This window comes from Aedes albopictus, chromosome 3, assembly GCF_035046485.1.
Source record: "Aedes albopictus strain Foshan chromosome 3, AalbF5, whole genome shotgun sequence".
NCBI lineage: Eukaryota > Metazoa > Arthropoda > Insecta > Diptera > Culicidae > Aedes > Aedes albopictus.
In genome coordinates, this window is record NC_085138.1 from 237,711,784 (window position 1) to 237,727,883 (window position 16,100).

Genomic DNA, 16,100 nt, shown 5'->3' on the forward strand with positions numbered 1-16,100 from the left:
ACCTCCTTCGGTTCTCTCTTGTTGTCTTTTCGCTTCCCTCTCTCGACGCTCATCTGTTGTTTTGTTTTGGTACAAATTTCCTTTGCAGTTTCTTTCGCGATCGTCATAGCTCGTGTGCAGTTTGTCACGTAATCCATGCTGCCTTTCGCTGGATTGCGACGGTTTGGAGTCATCCACCTCACTCACCAGTTCACACTCTAGACTGCAGAGAAGACAAACTTGCAACTCCTCCCACAGTTACCTGAGTGAAAAAAGTGTTTTTCCTTGTCCGAGGTGACCTTCCGAAGCAGCAGGAGAAGTTGTTGACAACAGGCGGTTCCTGGTTCTCCACTGGAGGAAGTTGGACAACAACAGAGACACGACGGACAGCAACGAACGGCGGCACCATGGCAGCGGTGGCAGTTGAACAACCCTCCGACGTGAAAATCGTCAAGGCCAAACCCGTGCGAAAGGTGTTCAAGGGAGCCACACGAGTGATTAACAAAATTCCACAATCTCTGCTTAACGATCCGGAGCTGAATGCGGCGATCAGTGTTCTTCCCACGAATTACAACTTTGAGATTCACAAAACGATATGGCGCATTCAGGAGATGAAGGCCAAACGGGTTGCGCTGCAGCTACCGGAGGGTGAGTTGTATTGAGTTTATGACGATTTTATTCAAACCGGTTAATTGTTTCAATTCTACTTTTTAGGGCTTTTGATGTTTTCCCTGGTGATAAGTGACATCATTGAAAAATTCACCGAAGCAGACACGATAGTCATGGGCGACGTCACATATGGGGCATGCTGCGTAGATGATTTCACTGCCAAAGCTCTCGGAGCAGATCTGCTGGTGCACTACGGACATAGCTGCCTCATTCCCGTGGACCAAACGGCCGGCATAAAAGTGCTGTACGTATTTGTAGATATCAAAATAGATGCCCTGCACTTCATTGAAAGTGTGAAGTTAAACTTTCCCAACCAACGTAAACTGGCACTGGTCAGTACGATTCAGTTTGTGGCCACGCTTCATTCAGCTGCCAAGGAGCTAAGGGAGGCCGAATATGACGTATTGATTCCGCAGAGTAAGCCCTTGAGCCCTGGAGAAATCCTCGGATGTACGGCTCCCCGGATACCGGATGAACGGATATTGATCTACTTGGGAGACGGCCGGTTTCACCTGGAAGCGGCCATGATTTCCAATCCTTCGCTGAAAGCCTACAAGTACGATCCCTACGAGAAGAAGTTCACCCGGGAGCACTACGACCACGCGGAAATGCGACGCAACCGGAAGAAGGCCATCGATGCCAGCAGAGGAGCGAAAAAGTTCGGGCTGATTTTGGGGACTCTGGGTCGACAGGGGTCTACCAAGGTGATGGATCATTTGCAGAAACGATTGAAGCAGCACAATCGACAAGCGGTTATCATTCTACTGTCGGAGATATTCCCAACAAAGCTGGAACTCTTCAAGGACGTCGATGCGTTTGTGCAGGTGAGTCCTTTTATTCATTGTTTATTAGCACTGCCTTGGATAAAACTACTTACCTACGCCTACTGCTATTTTTTATATCAGTCGTTTTTATTCATGTTACAAAACAAGAATCTTTCCGTGACAGGAAAGCTCTCTTGACTTGATACTGAAACCTAATTTACGGCTTGGATGGAGGTGCACTGCATTGTTTTGATTTTGTATGGGATTTTGACGTTTCTTGGCCTTGTTGTTTACAAAACTTCTGTAAGAGTAAAAGAGATGGAGATAATTTCATGCAGTGCCCTAGGACTGTTTTATATGGTCCACTGCACGAATTTACGCTGGCCTGCTCACTCCCACAGAAAATTTGACGTTTGAGCGGTGCCGACACCTCTCAAACGTCAAATTTCGTGTGGGAGTAAGCAGGCCAGCAGAAATTCGTGCAGTGGACCATTATGTATCAACAATTAAGTACATAACTATTTCTAAATATAAAATTGTACTTAGACGGGGCTAAACAATAGTCTCATCAGTCTAAGGGCGCCGTTATAGTTACGCGTGAGAGTGGGAGTGCGCGTGTGCGAAGCCGCAAAGAAGAATATCAACAATAGCAAATTCACGAAAATCCTATGGACGCGCACTTTCACTCTCACTTTGAAGCGGCACTATGTCATCGCCGTAAAGGATGCGATAGCTCCAAAAGGTTGAGGAATCACTGATTTAGAGTAAAGTGTTGAATCAAGAAGATTTCACAATCAATTTTATATTATGGCTATCAATATCTAATCTCACACACTCTTAAAAATAAATTATTTTCTATAGTCTTGCGAAGGGTGTTTCAATTCCCATCGCCGCTGAAAACGCTCATAAATAAAGACTGTGTGTCGTGCACACGCTCAGTGGACTTTTGCTTAACAATCAATTTCAATAGATCGGCTCCGGATAAAGAACTTCCAATATCGTCCTCGTCGTCTTCCTCTTCATCGAGGGCAGCTGAACTTCCACTGGCTAAGCCATCACCCAACTGATGATCAGCGGCATCACTGACATGGGAAAAATATTCGTCTTCGCTGAATTCAGTAATATCATTGAAATGAGTACGTTTTCCATGTTGGGTTTTCCTCACGCTTACGTTCGAGCATCCAACTCCGATGTCTCCAAAACCGTCTTCCGAAAGCCCCTTCCGTGCCAACATTTTCGCCATTTGAATCTCATTTATCTGCGAGTTGTGGCCGCTGTCGCCGATGTCACGTTCCACCCTCTGAGGCCGCATGGTGGTACCTCCTTGGGTGAGCGATGAATTACGGTCGCCATGTACCCAGCGGAGAGTCATTTCTGATTTGGTACTTGGATTGGCACGACCATCCGTGGAACGTTTGAACAAATCCGAAGGCAGCGCAACGCTCTTGCTCTTGCGTAGCTTTACTTTCTTGCTTTTTGGCCTTACCTTTTCCAACCGCTGCACTTTATTGAGCAGTTCATCGCGCCTGGTGTGAAGAGAAAAAGAATGGTCGAGAAAGACATTGAACCTTTCGAAAAGTAATGGCTTATGTTATACTTGTTGGTGTAAATATTGATCAAAAGTAATATTTAGATGCAAAAGTATGTAATTAATTTAATTGCAAAAATACTCACTGATTGATGATCGCGTTACATTCCTGCTTAAGCGTAGTCAAATGCGTAGAATATTCCTCCTTCTGAAGGAACAGCTGCTGTTGTAGCTGCTCGACTAGCAACTGCATTTGAGTACTTCTGTGACGTTCTACGGCCAACTGTTGCTGCAAACACTTGACTTGCTCGGCAGCTTTCACCTTGATCTGTCCGTTCGTGAAGGTTTCCGGTACCGATTGACTGCTGTCGGATGATTCCACCTCTTCACCTAGTTTAATGAGTATTTCGTGAAGCGCTTCATTCGAGATACCCGAGTTGCTTCGTATATCAAACTTCTTGATGGTTTTGTTAACATTTAAGCAATCAACTATAAATTTGGCCCCAGTATCTGTCAAGCCGCAGTTCCGAAACTGTACTTGCCGGATCCACTCGTCATCCTTCAGAACTTCCGTCAGCTCATTCAGTCCTTCATCGCCAACGCATGGGTTCGAGCTAAGAGCCAAAATCCTCAATCCCTGCATCTTCTCCGTATCGACTTCACCGTATCGAAGTGAATATTGCCAGCTTTGGGCAAACCGTTTGATTTTCTGATATTTTACAAGATCGGCTAAGGCATGACATCCTCTGGCCGTTAGCTGGCATCCGGACACGTTCAGCGATTCAAGATTGGGCAAATGCATCACCACACTGCAAATGGCTTCGCAGCCTTCGTCACGAATGCAACTCCTGGCTAAACTTAGCTCGACTAGGGATCCGTTTTGCTGTAGGCCCTGTTGATGAAACATTCGTTTGAAAAGATCCGAAGTAGGAAGCACAAATCACTCCAGATGAATTACGTAATTTAGTATACTAAATTGAACTTATTTTTTTGTGAGTTTTAAGTTGGAGCTGCAGCGTGACAGCTTGTTTGTCAAGGCTGAACTCGTTAAATATTTAAATTGCATCTCTACAAAGACCAATGGTTAAACGGAACCCTTCATATGTAGGATCACTCACGTCTAAGTCTGACTAGTCTCTGATTGCATTTACAGTAGAGCCAGATAACCGGGCATGCAAGCATTATGCGTGGCAACACTTTGAGCGGCATGATAGAACTATGCTGAGCGCGTTATTAGACCACTAATGTTGTTGTATGAAGGTACATAAATATCATTACAGCATGCTCAACCGTTATTGCAATATTGAGGCTCCAGTTTGACTGAAGTTTGGAATACATAACAACTCATGAGAAAACAGTCAAGTTCGATTCAAATATTACGCGTTGCAAGAAAAATTTTGATTCCTGGAAAATTCAAACCCGCATCGAGGAATATTTTCCTGGGCAACGATCATAGTTGCCTGTGCCCAATGAATGTTGTTTTGTCTTTTGACGGAAAGATTTCTAGGTAGATTTATGTCCAACCTTGGCTGCCGCCACTCGCATAACAGTCCCATGTTTGCTGGGTTCCCTATTCATATGGGACTGTTTTGCGAGTGGGGGCAGTTGGGTGCAGTGGTAATGGAATGGAGGCTCAAGAGAAATTCAAATCTGAGTTCACGCTGGCTGGCTGACAAAAAAACACGTGGACAATGAAAACTGGTCATCTTTCGTCGTCATTTTTGGGTCACAAAATTCTACATGATGTGATATGGTTAAGATGGAAAGTTGGGTCAAGTGAGCGGGCATTAGCCTCCAAATGTCTGCATTATACAATTAAGCCCAACAATTCTCAAATTGAACCTTGGCCCGATTATGTTGAGGAGTCGGATCAGGTTGTTTGTCTACATTTACAAACATTCTCAGACCCCCCCCCCCCCCCCTCTCCCCTTGTAGACTTTTGTCCATACAAAATTTTCGAAATATGTATGGAGCGTAGACTTTGGTCAGACTCCCCCCTCCCCCCTAAGAGTCTACGTAGTTTATGGACAGGCCCTTTTAGAAGTCGTTTCAGTGTCCAGTGCAGTCCAGATGGCTCTACGTCAAAGACAATTTTCGTTAATCGCTGTTCGAAGGCAAGTTCACATGAGAGAAGTGGAGACCATTTCTCATAGCAATCTACACTCAGAAACCGTATTACTAATGTTTATGCATTTTGTATCCGCATCTCTCTCACTCTCTATTTTCATAATAGAAATACACTAGAACTCCAATGGCGCTGTAGTCACTTTTCTCAATTAATTATTTTAATAACTTTAATTGTAATAATTTACTATTTTTAACCCTTTCCTTCCCACGACTTTGAACGGCTATATCTATGCCAAAAAAGCGTTTCCGAAAAAAGTGGTAGAACAAAAGTTATTGCAAATTGGCTAAATTTTTCGAAATCAATGAAAAAGATTTTGGTTGTACATCAATAGGTTTTTGATTGTTTATCAATAGTTCAACTATTGAAACAAGTAGATAGTAGTTGGGTTAACCTTATGAGGTTTTTTTTTTATTTTATTTTTTTTTTTTAAGGGTTTTCAGTTGGAGCTGCGTGACAGCTTGATTGTCAAGGCTGAACCCGTTATTCAAATTTCATCTCTACCAAGACCAATGTTTAGACGGAATAGGCTATGTTGCCCAATTTAACACTAGTTTTTACATTGTGCCTAAGTAGTTTTAATCAAAATTTTGCATTTTCCCTCCCGTAGATGTATTAGTCATGTCTGTCTACCCTCAGTCATGTGAAGTATATGAAGCTATCAGAATAAATCTTTACCCGCGAAACCTGAAGCACCAGGAATGTTTATATCCTTGCTATTACTTGTTGGAAATAACATAGCCCAAAATGCTGTCTATGTTGACAACTGTGCCTATGCTATCTCCAAGAAATATTATGTAAAATGTATAGTTGAAATAATTATGGTCAAATACCAATTGAAGACAACAACCTTTACTGCGATAACACCTATGTTGGTAGCCACCTACAGCACTGGCGCTATCCCCAATGATAGACACTAGTTTTGAACATGTCATGCATGGGCTTCCAATGATACGAGAAACACAGCACATCATTTTTTCAAAGTATTAGGCAAGCAAGAAAATTATCTTTCAATTCATGATGATGAAATTTTTATAATTTTGAGCCTTTTGAAAATGTGTTTAAAAAGCACTTAAATTTTTGACAACGGGGTAAGACGGCCCACCAGAGAGGTAAAGAGGACCATCACGATTTTTTTAAATAATAGTGATAAAAAATGTTTGAATTCCATACGTAAAAGTAAGATATGACTCCCTTAAGTCCTTCACATGGGAAATTGGTAAACATAGAGGTCCAAGGGTTGCCATTTATTATTTTTATTGGGTAACTATAAATATGGATACTCAAACACCCATTATTATCACAAAAATGTTGTTTCTGGTTATGTGCAGCACAAACCACGCAAACATGAGTATATTTATGGGAAATGGCATATTTAAATTAACAATTTTCATTAAATTGGGTTGCAGCTATATTGTTCTATGAACTGGGGGTGGCCGTCTTACCCCGTGTGAGGTGGTCGCTTTTACCCCGCTTGGGCAGATATTACTTATGAGGCTAGTTCCTAACTATTTTTTTTTTCTAATCTCAATTCCACTCCTCGTATGCATGCTTTGTTAACATTCCTGGTAAGTTACGAACGGTTTTTTTTGGTTTAAAAACGTTTTTCCGTATCAAAATCCTTAAGGCTATATGCCACAAATTTAGATCAAATACATCATCATGAAGCAAAATCTTTGTTTTGCTTATTTGTATTCAATTTTGTTGTATTCAAATTTGTATTCAACATTTGTTTTGCTTATTGTATTTCTAGTATTCCTCCAGGAGAGTTTTCTTGGAAATCAATGAGGGGTTTTCCTGGAATTGCTGGAGATATTTCTCCAGGAACTCCATCTAGAATTTTTCCATCAACTCCTTCAGGATTTTTTTCTCAAATTCCTTCAGAGATTTCTCCAGGAATCCTTTCAGAGATTTCTCTGGCAGCTCCTTCAGGGATTTCTCCAAAAAATCCTGCAGGGATTTCTCGATTTCTTGATATACTTTTTCAGGGATTCCTAAAGAAAATCTTTTTCAGGGATTCTTGCAGGAGATCCTTCAGAGATTCCTTCAAAGATTTCCCTTGGTGTACACTTAGGGATTCCTTTAGGAGTCCTTCCAGGGATTGTGCAGTAGTTTCTTTGAGGATTTATCTAGGTAAGCCCAGATTTCTCTGAATGGTTCACCTCCTTTGCAATGCCTAGAAACAAACTCTGACGTATATGTATGGAAGCGCCTTTCGGATTACATATGCGTATAAACATAATTTTCTGCTCAAAATATTATCGTACACTCAGCGAAGTAAACTACCGAAATTCATCAAAATACCTTATGCAATTTAGCCATAACTGTAAAGTATGGATGCCATAAGAATCTATCTATATATATAAAAATGCAGTGGCATACGTGGGACCGCGCATAACTTGCGAACGGATGGTCCGATTTGGGTCGTTTGAGTTTTGTTCTGTTAGTTTTCACCCAAGGAAGGTTTATGTGACAAAAAAACGTTGAAAAATGGAGATTTTTTTGAAAATCGGGGTTTCGTGCATTTTGAACGGGGACTTGGACTTGACAAGGGACTTGAAACGTCAAAAAACGCAGTAGGCAAGACAAAGTTTGCCGGGTATAGCTAGTTCCTTATGAAAATTGAACATGCTTAACATGACCTAATTACACAAGTTATGAAAAAAGAAGAAAAATCATAAAATGATGCAGACTGGAATCGATCCATGAACGTCGAGATCACTGAGTTCGTGCCCAACCCACGCGGCTATCGACGCTTGAGAATATTGTGTTGCTAAATTGTAATTGTAATTGAAGAAGCTCGCTACCTCTTTCGTTAAGCCCTTGTTTTGGCTTTTCAACAACTCTCTTGCTAGTGGTGTATTTCCATCGCAATGGAAGCAATCGTTTTTAATACCAATCTTTAAATCCGGTAAGCGTTCCGAAATCAAAAATTATCGTGGAATTGCAATTATCTCATGCATTCCAAAACTATTCGAAGCCATTGTAAATAAAAAAATATTTAATCAGGTCAAAAATGGTATTACAAATAGTCAGCATGGCTTCTTTAAATCTAGATCCACAACTACTAATTTGCTTGAGTTCGTGAATTTCACTTTTGCTGCTATGGACCGTGGAAACTATGTCGAGGCGTTATACACTGATTTTACCAAAGCATTCGATAGGGTTGACATCAAACTATTGCTTTTCAAACTACAATGCGCGGGATTTTCAAGTGAACTTCTGACATGGATTGAATCATATTTATCAAACAGAATACAGTCAGTTCAGTTTAAAGGAATGATATCTAATCACGTCAATGCTACATCTGGTGTTCCACAAGGCTCTCATTTAGGGCCTTTACTTTTCATTTTATTTGTTAATGATGTAACTCTCATATTAAAACGACTAAGAGTTCTGATTTATGCTGACGATATGAAGTTATATATGGAACTATTGAACAAGGCAGATTTAGTAGAATTTCAACGCGAGGTTAATGTTTTTCATAATTGGTGTCTAAAAAGCAGGCATTGCAATTGATCTCATCTTTCGATCATCTGAGCAAAGATAAGGATCAAAAAGTGGGATACGATCTCAGTGCTCTTGGATCGATCTTTAAATCATAATCTTATGCTCTTTCGCTCAGATATTCAATCTTTAAACTTAGTAGCCAGGGAACAACAACAGGGAACGTTAACAACAGTTCTTTCAGCGTTGTTTTTCAGCAGATGGATTCGGCCTGATACGAAAATAAAACTCGACGATTAAGTAAATGTAATGTTGGTTGAATCGGATTTTTATGTCGATCCTACAGTAAGTCAACCCTTTCTTTTGAAGTAAGAATTCCCAGGACAACCTCAATTATATTTTACAGCTTCAGTCTATGAAGAATGAACTGTTTGCCGCGTTCCAATGGATCATAATCCTCTCCTCCTGCAGGAATATCCCATTCACTTATTCAAATCAGCTGACGTTGGTGGACTCTGCAATCAAAATGCCCTGTAAATGATATTATAAAATAAATGTGGCATAAGCAATTTTAATAAAATCTGTATCACTAATAATCTCACATTTCGAATAGAAATCGGATGGAGCATTCCGAGGCAGGTCTGAGGTCCTACATGATTCTGCTCGATTCTTTAAAAATCACGGTACAATACAAATATTCCCAGTGTCTATTTTGAAGGATTTCGAATCTAGAAGGAACTGTGAAAATAGGCATTTTCCAATCGATTCTTTTGAAGGCAATGACATTCCCTCCAGATTTGTCTAATTTTCCAAGGACCACCATATGAAAACATTTCACCCACGCGTTCACCGGAGTTATTTCTCATTCCGTTGGGGTCATGACCGACCAAAAATGTTACATGAATTCTTTTAACTCTTCATCTGCTTCTGTTTTGAATATTCATACATATTCACCCCCATTCTTGTTTACGATAGAATCCACTTTCGAACGTAAATCAAATGGGTTACGGATTCGAACGAACCAAATACGTTGGAAACGTCCGCCCTCATTCTGGTAAATAAGCTAGTCCCACAAACCGGATATTCCCGGGCTCCCCGAGGGAAAGGTCAAAGTGTCCACAATGTTGTCAAATCAATCGTGTTCCAGACTTTATGATTTAATGAAGAATGAATGGAAATAGTCCCACTAGGCCCACATACCCTACGGGGCATAGCCTGACAAATAACCTCATTATGACCAACTACCATTGAAAGCACACTACCGAAAAAGAATGGAATATGCCTCTATTCACTCTCTTTCGGTATGGTTGAAACTTTTGTCCCAACTGATGCCAAGATCATCCAAAGATGGAAAGATGCAATCTTTCCAATGCACTCTTTGATTAAGGATATCATTATTCCTCAGACAAAGATGATCTCTTGGCTCAGATGAGTAATGCAATGCCTGCTAAAAAGTCTGCTTGATATAAATGTCAAAAAGTGTTACATAATATCCTTTACAAGGAAGCGTGAGCCATCCAATTTCAACTGCTTGCTGGGCAATGAACAAGTGGTAAGACAAACCAAAGTAAGAGATTTAGGTGTATTACTAGACTCTAAGCTTTCCTTTGTTGATCATTACAATTCAGTTATTCATAAATCTCAAAGTATGCTTGGCTTTATTAAAAGATTCCGCTATCATTTCATAGATCCTTACACAATAAAGACTCTATATGTGTCATATGTGAGATCAATACTAGAATATTGTAGCGTTGTTTGGTCTCCATATCAAGATGTTCATTCAAATCGTATTGAATCTGTACAAAAACAATTTTTACTCTTTGCTCTTAGAAAACTAGGATGGGCATCCTATCCTCTTCCGTCGTATGAGTCCCGGTGCATGCTTATCAATTTAGAAACTCTTAAGAAAAGAAGGGAAATTGCATGTATAGCTTTTATAAACGATCTCATCTCACAACGCACTCAATAGGAAGATTCATTAGCGAGCCTAAATTTTTATGCTCCATTTCGCTCTTTAAGATCACGTAACATATTTCAGCTCAAATCGCTACGAACTTCATATGCAATAAACGGATCAATGAGCTCATTAATGAATATCTAGAACAAATACTGCGAAATAATCGATTTAACTATGTCAAGACCACTGCTAAGGAAAGTCCTAAATGGTAGATCTAATGACACATAAAATGTTATATAAGTATCAATATCTGTAAATTTATACATTAAGCTTGTAGTCTACAATGATTGACGAAATAAATAAATAAATTGCTCAGTCCACACCCAGGCCGACAACTGTCAGCCCATCTGCTTGTAGGCAGATGTGGACCTACTAAGCCTCCCCCGTTAACATGTCCTACACCGAATTAGCACACCGGGATCTTCTACAGACAGGCGCTGGCGTTACCAGTCCCAACAAGTGTCAGATACATTAAATAGATGGGGTAGAGGATATAAGAAGATGTGGGAATAGGATGGGAAGAGGCAGAAATGAAGAGATAGTAGAGAGGTTTCGATTATGTTGCTGAAACGAGAAAAAGAAAGAATGATAAAGAACATTAGCGATATGTTCATAGATTTTGATTTGGTCGATAATTTCTCATCTATTTTGTTTCCATATCGTTGCATCGGTGACCATTTTCATCGCCTTTCTAGTTTTTGTTAGGGCCAGCTCGCGTTTTTTCGTCATGTCCTCTTTGCCGATTGGCGACGCTCGGGATGGAAGTAGAAAAGCATGCATTTGATATGATTAGTACGACAGTAATAGTGATTGCTCAGTGCTTCCAGCCCATTTGTCCGCAGTACATATCAGGCATCCCGTTTTAACAAGTCCTGCACAGAAATAGAAACCCGGATCTTCCACAGACAGTCCTAAAGAGTGTCAGATAAGTTCAATTGAGGATAGGAAGCGGCAAAATGAGAAGACAGTAGAGAAGGTTTGGTTCATTGGTAGCTGTGTTCATGTGATGTTTTTTTGACATTGAAATAGTAGTTTACGCAACAAGGTGCAGAATGAGGATTTTTACAGCACGAGTCGTACATTTATCCAACGAGGCTTGCCGAGTTGGATAATTACAACGAGTGCTGGAAAAATCGAGTTCTGCACCGAGTTGCGTACAACGTTTTTTGCAATTTCACAAATTACCCTTGAGGATAGTTTTGACCAAAACTTTTTCATCAAACTGCACACGTATGTTCATAGCCATGTTTAAGAAAATCTGATCATAACAGATTATACTGTGCAGTTGTCACAATTTTTCAAAACTGCGTTCAGAAAGCATCAAAAAGTTGACTAAAACTGAAAACAGTGCTGTAATGATTCATTACGCAACGCAAATCAGTGCTGTAATGAACCATTACAGCACTGTTAATTTGGTGTGGGAAAGTAGGCCTTTTCCTGTCAGATTTGCGTGAGGTAAAACAGCCTATTACGATGAGGAATTGCAAAAAACTATTTTCCGTAAGTGTTTAACTCTCCACCCCAAATTTAATACCGGAAAAAAATATCTGATCAGATGTATAGTTTGACAATTCTATGTCCACATTGAAATGCATTTGTTAATACATACATCTTTTATCAAGAAGGAATAATGTTGTTTACTGTTACAAAATAATTCAGTTAAATGGCAGCTAATGTATTGTAATCCAGAATAAACCTACATAAAATGTCTCAATAATAAGTTAACTCTAGTTCAACTAACTACACAAACTAAAAAGTGTTATTATATTTTACCAATGATTTCATCCTAATCTTGACCCTACCATAGTTATGCGCTTAGTGTAAGTGGACGCCGCTTATGATTTTGGTTGGACAATGACCAAAAATAGAGTTGTTTCGACAATAGTCACATACTATGCCCTACGACATTGACGATTCTATTGTCTATGGCTCACCTATTTAGCGCCACCCAGCAGGGACTTGGTCTAGTACCCAATTCAGTATATCCGCTCCACGTAATGTATCGTACCTCTTTTGATTTGTGATATAGGGTTTGGGACCATTTGGGCAGGAGCACCTATTTTGGGCACTTGCTGCTATAACTCAGTCAATTTCAAACCGATTGACTTGAATTTTGAAACATGACTAGCTACTGTGCCTAGCTGATCGTGTCTCAAAAATCAAGCCAATCGGTTCAAAATTGACTGAGTTACAGCAGCAAGTGCCCAAAATAGGTGCTCCTGCCCAAATGGTCCCAGACCCTATTACGCGGAACATTACTCTCTTCATTCTGATAGCGGCTATGTAACCCATTGGATTAAAAACCTCCATCAAACATGAAGCGATTAATCGGAGACTGAAGACTATACCAAATTTGGCTCAGAGACAGGTAATCAGTGAGGTCAGTTTTTCTCGTTTGTCAGAGACGATTGATACGTATTAAGACAAACTTTCCACTGCATCTGCCAGCAATAATCGGTGATCGATCAACATTTCGAGTACCCCAATTTACACAAGAATGCCATGCCAAGGATTACCGCTCATGCTTTACAATACAGTTGGAAAAACTAGAACAACACCTGGCCACAATGATGCATAAAGCACTAAAGCGGACCGGAAGTGTAGGTGAGCCAGCCCCACCAAGAATATTGTGTTGCTAAATGTGTATATAAAATTAAAAAAAAAAATAAAGAATGTGTTGCTAAATGTGTATAAAATTCTACGTCATAGACCGACCTTATGAAAATCGTTCTAGCCGTTATGAATTGTTTAAAGGCCATTTCATAAGTTAGACCTTATGATAAGGTAAAGATATGACGAAGCCACACCTCAAATTTTCAAGAGCACAAATCTGAAAAACCAAACGACGGATGGCGCTGAAAAGTTGATCGTTTGGTCACCACCAGCGGGTAACCAATCGATTAACGTTTCAACGCAAACCGTCATTTGGTTCTTCAGATCTGTGCTCTTGAAAATTTGAGGTGTGGCTTCGTCATATCTTCACCATAATCTTAGATTTATTTGCCTGAGTGTACAGCAGTGCTTCCGTTCTACGCCCAATTGTCCCATGTTATATGGGAATAGGAATAGGAATAGGAGTAGAACAGTAGTGTGCAGCTTCCTCTTCCACGAATGGATCCAGTAAAATAACTAAAACGGTCGCTATAGAACGAATATAGACAGCGCCACCGTAGTCTTGTGTGTTTGACATAACTCCATAGCTGTCACATTGCTAGTGTTTATATACGGTGGCGCCATTGTTTACATGCGGTGAACGCTAGAAAGGTTTGCTTCCTTGGTCCATTGCATTGGTTCCTGACTTTCTGGAGCATGTACCAATAGCAGCCGGTATTTTGAGCACTTTTTGCTATAACTCAGTCAATTCCAAACCTTGAAATTTGGTCCCCAGTTAGCCTAGTGGTTAAAGCTATGGATCGCTAATCCGGAGATGGCGGGTTCGATTCCCGTTCTGGTCGGGAAGATTTTCTCCACTCTCTGGGCATAAGTGTATCATTGTACTCGCCTCACAATGTACAAATGCAAGCAATGGCAGGCAAAGGAAGCCCTTCAATTGATAACTGTGTAAGTGCGCAAAGAACACTACGAGTTTGCCAAAATTTGGTCAACGTGGTGTGCTTGCAACGAGGGAAAAATTAGATAAAATTGAAGACAAGAGAGGAAACAAATATTGCACAAACACGTTGAATATTTCAATGTGGTCAGAAACGTGGTCAATAGGGAAAAATCTAATATATAGTTGTAAGTGTTTGATCTCTGGAAACATTATTTGTATTATTCCTGTTCATTGAAGTAGATTGAACATTGCTGAAGTTGCTGCATCCTGCTCTTACCCATTTGTTGACGAATAGGTAAGAGCAGGATGCAACAACTTCAACAATGTTCAACCTACTTCATTGAACAGAACTTTTATAATAGAAAAGAGTTACTTACTTTAACGAAGGTGGCCATGTGAAACCCTTGAATGGGCAAAGCTTCCAGCACGAGCTTCTTGATGACTTGATTGCTTGCTAGAAAACTCTCCAAGCCATCCATGAGTCTAGTGAAAAGCCGTTTGAATAGAATGACGGGTCGATCCGCCGCTCCGTCCATTCGTTGGTACCCATTTTCGATTACTAAGATCAATACATAGCAAAATTGTTACATACAGACAGTGCCACATCCTCGTTCAATCCCAACCTACCATCATTCAGGGCCTTCCGAAGACGGATGGCCAATTCCTCCAGTGAGGAGTCCTCGCCGAGTGCATCGGCGATCAGTTGCCAGTCGGTTTCCTTGAACCGGTCACCGTAGAAGTCGACCGTTTGCCAGGAATGGTTCCCTTTAAGCTTACGAACGCCGGCTCCTCCCCCGCCATTGCCCACCAGCTCGGCCAGCGGTTGGAAGTTCTTTGCCCGACACAGCGTCAGATAGCGACGATGGAAGTTCTTCATGCGGCGGTTGGTGCTCCCGTTGCCATTTAGATTGCAGCTTGATGGGTTCTGCGGTATGAGGCTCTCGGGAGCCATTTTCGATCGAAGTGTTGAAAATGTATCAAAATAAAATTTAAACTATTTTTTTTTAGTTATTTGAAACTAAAGTGTAGGAATAAAAATACGAGCAGTGACAGTCCGATGACGTGACCAGCAAAAGTATGCTGTTTTGGATGGCATGGCTTACCTTGTTACATAAATCTCGTACATAAACCACGTGCCTCGTACAAGTGGTCCACGATGGACGATTCCTAAAACTCCGTTGGTCTGTCGAAGACACTTAGCGTATGTCATTTTTTTCTTTCTCACTTGTTGATATAGTCGTATGCTGCCTTGAAGCAAAATACCTACATATTAAGTAACAGGTACATGCACATGTATATCAGGAGGCCGGCTCCAGAAGCACGTTATCCTCCTTTTGGGATATTGTGGGACACACCTTACTCCATCTAAGAAAACACACTAAAAATCTCATCGCATTCATTTCCAGGTGGCATGTCCGCGCCTTTCCATCGACTGGGGCACTGCATTCCCGAAACCACTTCTTACACCGTACGAACTGTCGGTGGCGCTGGGTGACGCAGAGTGGAAACTACCCGATGACAATAAAATCTCCAACGGACACCAAGCGCACACGACAAACGGCATTACTTCGGCACCGGCAGCAAAGGAGGAAGTCTACCCGATGGATTTCTATGCCAACAAAAGTCTGGGAGAATGGACGCCCAACCACAAGCCGTTGGACATTTGCGAGAATTCCTTGGATGGCGGATGCTGCGGCCGGTGCACGGAGGAGAAAAACCGGGAAAAGAAACTGGGCTTATGATTTGGCTTCTAGACAGCGGCATCGCCGCCCATTTTATCTCAATATGTGTGGATAAATAGATGAATGAATGCAATCGCCATTTGTTGCATCTTGCACATTTTTGCTATATCTACCTATATATCACTGCCATATGATTTACGTCCGGTTTAAACCTTTCAGCGATACTCATCATCATCGCCGTTCGCCGTGTTCGCTAAATTTTGGTTGCCATCCAAAAATATTTTCGGTATGTAGCCATCAGCAACGGTAGCACACAAAATTTGTATCTTGAATGGGGCACATAAAATCCGTAATTTACACAGCAGTCTGAGAAGCCAAGAATTCACTCGAGCAGCT

At 40.9% G+C, this 16,100-nt stretch overlaps 2 protein-coding genes across 2 annotated transcripts; one reads left to right on the plus strand and one right to left on the minus strand.

Moving 5' to 3' along the window:
- Nucleotides 1–103: 103 nt before the first annotated feature.
- Nucleotides 104–15,859, plus strand: LOC109431303 (2-(3-amino-3-carboxypropyl)histidine synthase subunit 1). The gene is made up of 3 exons (XM_019707519.3): nt 104–627; nt 694–1,472; nt 15,429–15,859. Exons 1-3 carry the CDS (start codon nt 387–389, stop codon nt 15,762–15,764), a joined length of 1,356 nt encoding a protein of 451 aa, XP_019563064.3. The 5' UTR covers nt 104–386; the 3' UTR covers nt 15,765–15,859.
- On the minus strand, nt 2,177–15,405 carry LOC109432004 (protein Cep78 homolog). Its single transcript, XM_029868418.2, has 4 exons — nt 14,650–15,405; nt 14,400–14,581; nt 3,087–3,832; nt 2,177–2,938 (listed from the first exon to the last, which is right to left on the minus strand). Exons 1-4 carry the CDS (start codon nt 14,972–14,974, stop codon nt 2,290–2,292), a joined length of 1,902 nt encoding a protein of 633 aa, XP_029724278.2. The 5' UTR covers nt 14,975–15,405; the 3' UTR covers nt 2,177–2,289.
- Nucleotides 15,860–16,100: the final 241 nt, after the last annotated feature.

Coding starts and splice junctions, on each gene's coding strand:
- LOC109431303 (XM_019707519.3), top strand. CDS start 387: ATGGCAGCGGTGGCAGTTGAACAACCCTCCGACGTGAAAATCGTCAAG. Junction 628..693: donor TGCGCTGCAGCTACCGGAGG/GTGAGTTGTATT, acceptor TCTACTTTTTAG/GGCTTTTGATGTTTTCCCTG. Junction 1,473..15,428: donor ACGTCGATGCGTTTGTGCAG/GTGAGTCCTTTT, acceptor ATTCATTTCCAG/GTGGCATGTCCGCGCCTTTC.
- LOC109432004 (XM_029868418.2), bottom strand. CDS start 14,974: ATGGCTCCCGAGAGCCTCATACCGCAGAACCCATCAAGCTGCAATCTA. Junction 14,582..14,649: donor TCGGAAGGCCCTGAATGATG/GTAGGTTGGGAT, acceptor TATTGATCTTAG/TAATCGAAAATGGGTACCAA. Junction 2,939..3,086: donor TGTAACGCGATCATCAATCA/GTGAGTATTTTT, acceptor TCTTCACACCAG/GCGCGATGAACTGCTCAATA.